At 55.6% G+C, this 7,050-nt stretch overlaps 1 protein-coding gene across 1 annotated transcript in view; it reads left to right on the top strand.

Moving 5' to 3' along the window:
- Positions 1–2,970: 2,970 nt before the first annotated feature.
- SLC45A3 (solute carrier family 45, member 3) overlaps positions 2,971–7,050 on the top strand; it is a 6,805-nt gene continuing 2,725 nt past the window's right edge. Inside the window, exons 1-3 of the mRNA XM_010019725.1 lie at positions 2,971–3,118; positions 3,370–4,203; positions 5,214–5,479. Of these exons, the coding sequence (XP_010018027.1) occupies positions 2,971–3,118; positions 3,370–4,203; positions 5,214–5,479 (1,248 nt within the window). The remainder of the gene's footprint in view (positions 3,119–3,369; positions 4,204–5,213; positions 5,480–7,050) is intronic.

Genomic DNA, 7,050 nt, shown 5'->3' with positions numbered 1-7,050 from the left:
GCGTGGCTGCCCCGCTGGTCACACCCCGCCGGGGAGCGCCCTGAAACCAAGCCCTGCGTTACCTGCCGCTCGTCCCACCTCTGCTGGGCTCCCAGCCGCCTGGGGAGCTTCCCCGGGCGCTGCACGGACCCTCAAGGGAGCAGGGGCCACCTCTCGCCGCGCTGCCTGCAGGAGGTGAGTCCTGGCTCCTGGCTTCCTTGCTGTGGAGCCTCCCTCATCTTCCTCTCCCATCCCTCTGCCCCGTCCTCTCCGGTGGACCCTTCCCTGGCCTGTGCTGCTGGTTCTTTCCAGCTAAGCCCATGCATCTCCCTGTGAACAAAGTAAACCCCAATTCATTGGTGGGGATGGGGACCCAAATGCAATTTAAACAGGAAAGGGCTCAACTGGAGCTGCAGTTTGGGTGCTGGTGGCAGCTTCTCGTCTCTGACCATAGATGAGTTTTGCTTCTGGGTACACGGGGATTTCTTTTGTCAGTAAAGCCCTGTGAGGGTGTGGAGGGGAAGAGGCAGGTCTTGTCTTCCCTCCTGATGAGAAATCCTGTGTGTGTGTAAGACATCTGTGGAATGTTTGGAGTTTACCTGGGGATAAGGAGGGATAAACCTCCTCCTTAAGCCCTCCAGAGCCTGGACTACAGCAGTCACTGGACGTTACATCTCCCTTCCAGCTCTGTCTTAGAGTGATGGTGGCTCGGTTCATTCTGGCTTGTGAGTCTGCTCCCTTCAGCCAACAGCAGCAAGGCTTGTGCTGCTGCAGCTTGAGTTGCTGTCCCAGGGCTGTCAGCCAGCTGGGCACCCACCGTCCATGAGCAAGGCTGAGACATCCTCTGTGTGGCCCGCATCCGAGGAAGGTGGTTGCTGCCCCCGGCCCTTGCAGATAGAGCGCATCTGAAGTAAGGCTGAGCGTGTCGGGGGCCTCCAAGCGCCTTTGAAGCCACGGCTAGTGATGAAAGGAGAACTGTTGCTGTTCCCCCCTGCCTTAGCTTGCTGTTTGACCTTGGGCAAGTCATGTGAATGTTCACACTTGTTAACAGGAGGTATCTTTTGTGCCACTCGGGGTCTAAGCTGTTGGGAGGGGGGAGATATGAAGGAAAATAATCAGTCCTTTCTGCGTGTCATTGGCAGCCCATCAGCTCCTCAGCTCCTCAGCTCAGAGGTGCCTCCCCTCTGCAGCAGCAAGAGGCAGAGAGTGATGCTTGCACCTCTGTATGAACCTCATCACCACACATCCTCACCCACTCATCTCCGTGGGGCTGTGAGAATGCAGAAGCTGTCTCAGCTGTACCTGCCTGCTCACTTGTGCAGTGGTGGACATCAAATGCTCCTGCTCTGTGAGGTCAGGGAACGCTCACTGGCACCACGTTTGGTGTTCACGTGGAGTTCTCTCTCTGCCCAGTGTAGCTGTGGTCCAGCACCACTGGTTCAGCCGTGCTGAGGAGGAAGGGGAGCATTGGAGATGTTCCCTGTAGGAGTCTTTTCCTCTCCCCTGTAATGCAGGCAAAGAAGTTAGAGGGGCACCAGGCTGCAGAGCTGCATCCTCACCTTTTTATCATCTGATGGCTTCACTCTCTGCAGCAGAGGGAAGCTGCACGAGCTGTGCTGTGACGTGGATGGGGTGTGCAGCAGGTACACACACAGCCACAGCTTCCCCACTGCCAGGGAGGGAGCAAGTGGAGATTAACTCCAGTGCCTGCGTGGCTCACACTGTGTTCAGCCTTCTCCATCCTCAGGACCCAAAGCACTGTGGTGGGACGGGGGCTGAAGCTTCTGTGCAAAGTGGGAACATGAATCCTGAGAACTAGGCAACAATTTGTTTTACTCTTGTATCAGTAGCTGTGAAGGAGCTTCATGTCTTGCTAACCCGCTCTGCCTTCCCTAGTGTAACTACAGACCAGTAAGTGCTCTTAGCAAGACAGCACTTTGGTGAACTAGGTGCTGGGAACTGACATAGTGACAGGCTCATAACAGGTTACAACGAGGCATCTGTTTGCTTTGGCCTTAGCTGCTTAGCCCCTGTCCCGCTCTGGTGGCCTCTCCCCTCTGCAGAAGGCTGGAGAGAAGGAGCATGTTACAGGGCAAATAAATGACTCAGACTAATGAGTAAGGTAATTGCTGTTCACTGTTAGATGAGGCTAAAGTGGGTCAGGTTTGTTTGTGAAACTCCATGGAGGCACCATCTGTTCCCTGTGCCCTGTCTCAGGGGCTGGAGGTGGGATTTGGGTGAAACTGCTCCCCTGAGAGCCTGCAGAGCAGCACGGAAGATGCCCTGTCATTAGGCAGTGGGGTGGGTCTCTGGGGAGGACCCCGTGTGGCTGCAGCCCTGATCCTTGAAGGGGCTTCTAATTGATTTCACTGGGAGAGGGGACCCTAAATCCTTTGTTTGTCAGCTACAACTGCCCATCTCTGAGATGAGGCTGGACATTAAACCTCCCTTAGCCCAAAGGCAGAGTTGCATTTCCCCAAACCATGACTGACACTCGTCACAAGCCCTTGGAGAGGAACCTGGCACCGATGTGGTTGTGTCTTTTAATCCTGCTGCTCTCACAGATGTCTTCTCATCACCCTCCTGTGCCTTGCAGAGCCTGTTGGGATGGAGACTGTCCCTTTCCGCGATGATGTGTCTGTGTCGTGCCTGGTTCTAGCCCTTTCCCCTGCCCTGGACCCCACTGTGTCTTACAAGCTCTCTCTTCTTACAGACCATATCATGTGAGCAGAAGGGGAAGCCTGGAGTGGGATCTGTGCCTACGCACACCTGGACTCGGCGTCGCTGGGGCCACATCTTGCATGAAGAGGAAGAGGAAAAGACAGTTCATTCCCCCTTGCTAAAGATGGGAGCCACAATCTGTGCAGCAGAGCTGGCAGGGAAGCTCCAGACCTGGCCTGTGGCGCATCCCTGGCTGTGCCGCAGCCGGAGCACTGCAGCCCAGTGGCACTAGGGCTGTGGGGCAGCACGGGGCAGGCAGCCTGGGCCAGGATGCTCTTCCACAACAGCAGGACCCAGCTCCTGCTGGTCAACTCACTGACGTTTGGCCTGGAGGTGTGCCTGGCTGCAGGGATAACCTACGTGCCCCCGCTGCTGCTGGAAGTGGGTGTGGAGGAGAAGTTCATGACCATGGTTTTGGGTAGGCAGTTTTTCTCTCACCTTTGAAGTGCTTGTTTTTCCTTTGAGTCTGGAAGCAGGGGCAAATAAGGGCATGGGGACTTGTGTCTGAGGGGTGTCTCTACTGGTACATCAAGGGCAGCCTGTTTCTGGAGGAGGGGGCTGTGTCCCAATGAAGCATGCTGAGTTCCTGAAATGCCCCAGGCTTTTTCTTTGCAGTGCATCCAGACCACTGTGCTCCAGACATTAACACCACCTCTTTCTCTTTTCCAGGGATAGGACCTGTCCTTGGCTTGTTTTTTGTCCCGCTGATCGGATCTGCCAGTGACCACTGGCACAGCAGCTACGGCCGGAGGAGACCTTTCATCTGGATGCTTTGCCTGGGAGTCCTGCTCAGCCTCTTTGTTATCCCACATGCCAGAAGCCTGGCCAGCCTGTTTGCCCTCAACCCTCGTCCTCTGGAGATTGCCTTCCTCATCCTGGGCATTGGCTTACTGGACTTCTGTGGCCAGGTCTGCTTCACCCCGCTGGAGGCTCTGCTCTCAGACCTCTTCCAGGAGCCAGACAACTGCCGCCAGGCCTTCTCCATGTATGCCTTCATGATCAGCCTGGGGGGCTGCATTGGCTACCTGCTTCCAGCCATCGACTGGGGTGGCAGCTTTCTGGCCCCATACCTGGGAGGGCAGGAGACCTGCCTCTTCAGCCTCCTTGCTATCATTTTCCTCGGCTGTGTGCTGGCCACGCTCTTTGTGACAGAGGAGGCAGCCACCCAGGCAGATGCTCTGGATGGCCCAGCACTGAAGGATGCTCCCCCTAAACCCTCACCTCCTGCCTGCTGCTCGTGCCACATCTCCAGCAGCTCATGTCTCCTGCAGGCCAGGCACACGATGCAGGCCCTGAGGAACCTCTGCACGCTGGTGCCGTGGCTTCACAGCCTCTACTGCCGCATCCCCAAGGTCATCCGGCGCCTGTTTGTGGCCGAGCTCTGCAGCTGGATGGCACTCATGACTTTCATGCTGTTCTACACAGACTTTGTTGGGGAAGGGCTGTACCACGGTGTCCCCAGGGCCAAGCCAGGCACGGATGCCAGACGTCGCTACGATGAAGGTGAGAAGTGAAGCAGCTGCTCTGAGTCTGGTGCCCCCCATCTCTTGGAGAGCAGCAGTTGGAAGGCCAGGATATGCTCAGTAGCAGTGAGATGGGCTTTGCTGCACTTTCCTTTTGTTGTACTGCGAGATTCCCATCTCACATCTCTACGTGGGGAGCCCTCAAGCAGCTGTCCCTGTTCTCACCTCTTTCTCCGGTGCTTTCTGATAGTGCTCACCACTGAAGTCTGTAGCTGCCACGTCCACATCATGGATACTCTCTGCAGGACGGTACCTGCCTGCTCTTGTTGGCTGCTGTGTGGTGCCAGAGCCTTGCCTGGCTCCTGGCCCTTCTCTCCCGGATCTAAGTGTTTTAATCTTGGAGGCACCTTCCTGGCCCTCCTCCTCCTCCAGCTGTACATCTTGCCCTCTGATTTTTCCACTCACTGCCTCTGAGCTCTGCAGTACACTGCCTCTTTGTGCTGAGTGTCTGTTTAACTTAGAGGGAGCTTAATTATTATTTAACACTTGCACTGTATAGCTCCCAGCAGGTCAGGGCTCCATTGTGCTGGCTGTCACAGAAACGTATGTTGAGTAATGATCCTTGCTCCAAAGAGTTAATGGTTTTAATTCCCTGAAATCTGATAGATCTTTGCAAAGGGTAAGGTCCGGATTGCTGCCGGATACTGCAGTCATTCAGTGCATGTTGTCTACTTTACCTTGGCTTAAGCACAATTCCTTGTTCCTTTCGTTCTGTTGCTGGTTTTGGCATCAGATGCCAACAGATCCTGGTTCATGAGCAGGTGACAGCTGCTGGCTTAAGAGTCAGGAGGTGCAAACAACTTCCCAAGACAAGGATGACGTTTGGGTTCCTATCTCCCATTGCCCCTCTGGTTAGACTGGGGTGCCCAGGAGCACGTGTCGGTAACACTCGCTGCTGGTGGAGGGTGGGAGCTGCAGTGTGGCTGGTGCAACGCTGGGATATGTGGGGTGAAGCCTGGGTGCGGTCTCACCACCTCTGCTTCCCTGCAGGGGTCCGGATGGGCAGCTTGGGCCTCTTCCTGCAGTGCATCACATCCATCTTCTTCTCGACACTCATGGAGCGGCTGGTGACGCGCTTCGGGGCGCGCGCGGTCTACCTGAGCAGCATCGTCTTCTTCCCCGCCGCGGCCACCGTCATGTGCCTCTCCCGCAGCGTCACCGTCGTCACCGTCTCGGCGGCTCTGACAGGCTTCACCTTCTCTGCACTCCAGATCCTGCCTTACACGCTGGCATCGCTCTACCACCATGAGAAACAGGTAGGGAGCAGCTCCAGAGGGCAGGGAGCTGTGGGGACGGCTGGGCCAGCCGCCTGTAGCCGGTCCAGTCAGTTCAGCACGTGGTATAGAAACACATGCCTGTGAGCAAAGGGTTTCCACATGGGCCTCTTGTCTCCAGGCTGCATCTTCTCTGGACAGTCATCTGACGTGGAGTTGATAGGAGAGTTTAGCATCTCCTTCCTTAGGCATCCCCTGCTCACAACAGCATTGTGCAGGTTTAAGAAGCGGGGAGTGGGTAAGATGGGAGAAACGAGCTGGGGCTGGTGTACCAAAAGGGGCGTCTTGTGTCCCTCTGTGTCCTGCCTATTGTTAGGGAAAGTGGTGCAGGTTACTTACAGCTGTGTGCATTCTGCAGCCAGGTCACATCTGCAGCACTGAGATGTGCTAAAAACCTCCAGAACTTTTCTCCCTTCGAGTTGCAGTTGTTTCCGTAGCATGAAAATCATACAAGGAAAACTGAGGTTCTGCCTATTCCCCTCGCTCCAAGAGAAACAAAGGGTGTGAAACTTTGGACACTAGCATAAAAGCTGGTAATCCTGTGCCACAGATGTGGAGACGTCCTCAGAGGTTCCTGAGCTGTACACTGGATTCACGGAAGCTCCTCTTGTGCTGCAAATGCAAAGTTACTTTGTGGTTTGAGGCAGCTCTTTCATCCCAGGGGCAGCAGGTCTGCAGTGAAGTGAGGAGGAGTTTTCACCACAGGCATCCAGATGTTCTTCATGAACAAATACTTCTGCGCACCCCATCCCAATGTGCACCAGGTACCTGTCAGAGCAGGGGTGCAAGGCAGCTCTGCTTTGCAAAAGCTGGGATCTCCCATGGACATAACAACAACAGGATGAAAACCCAGCTCCACAGAGTGGGAATGTGAACACCACGTGCCCAACTGTTTGCCAAGGCTTGACAGGGAAACACTCCAAGTCCATTGAGGTATAGCTGGGTTTGGTTTCTTTTGCCCTGCCTTCAAAGTTCCTCCCTCCTTCACCAAACACCTTGCAGCGGGCTGCAGGGAGGCCCCAAACAAGTAGATCTTCAAGTGCCTTTGGCAGCAAATTCCCCATCTTCCCCATCTCTGTCCTCTTCTTTCCTCTTCCTGTTAAAATCTCCCATCTCTTTAGTTTGTCTTCCCCCACTCCCTCGTTCCTGCTCCCTCTCTTCCCTCTCCTTTTTACTGTCTTTGTTTTTTCCCCTCTCTTTAACCACTGCTCCTGAGGTGAAGCAGCAGAAGGGGCACTCGCAGTGGCTGCTGCTGCCCCCCCGTGCGGGACGCTGGCGGCAGCCTCAGGGCCACCTCCGCGGGAGCTCCCTGCTCTGCACAGCTGCGTAAGTCACTCTCTTCTGCATGCACCCTCCTTAGCATGGCCACTAAACCTCTCCCAGGACAGGGGGAAAACATCTGCATGTCCTAATGGCACCTGCCAGCTCGGGAGAGGTGCGTGGCGGCGTTCCCAGCCCGTGCAGGAGGTTGGGGACTGCTGGGCTCCTCATTCCCAACACTGCCCAGCAACTCCAGAGGGAGACACTCATGAGACCCCACTGGCAGCACTGGC

Source organism: Nestor notabilis, unplaced genomic scaffold, assembly GCF_000696875.1.
Source record: "Nestor notabilis isolate BGI_N333 unplaced genomic scaffold, ASM69687v1 scaffold30018, whole genome shotgun sequence".
NCBI classification, from domain to species: Eukaryota; Metazoa; Chordata; class Aves; order Psittaciformes; family Psittacidae; genus Nestor; species Nestor notabilis.
Note: the sequence above shows the minus strand (reverse complement) of the source record. Positions and strands in the feature narration are given on the sequence as shown.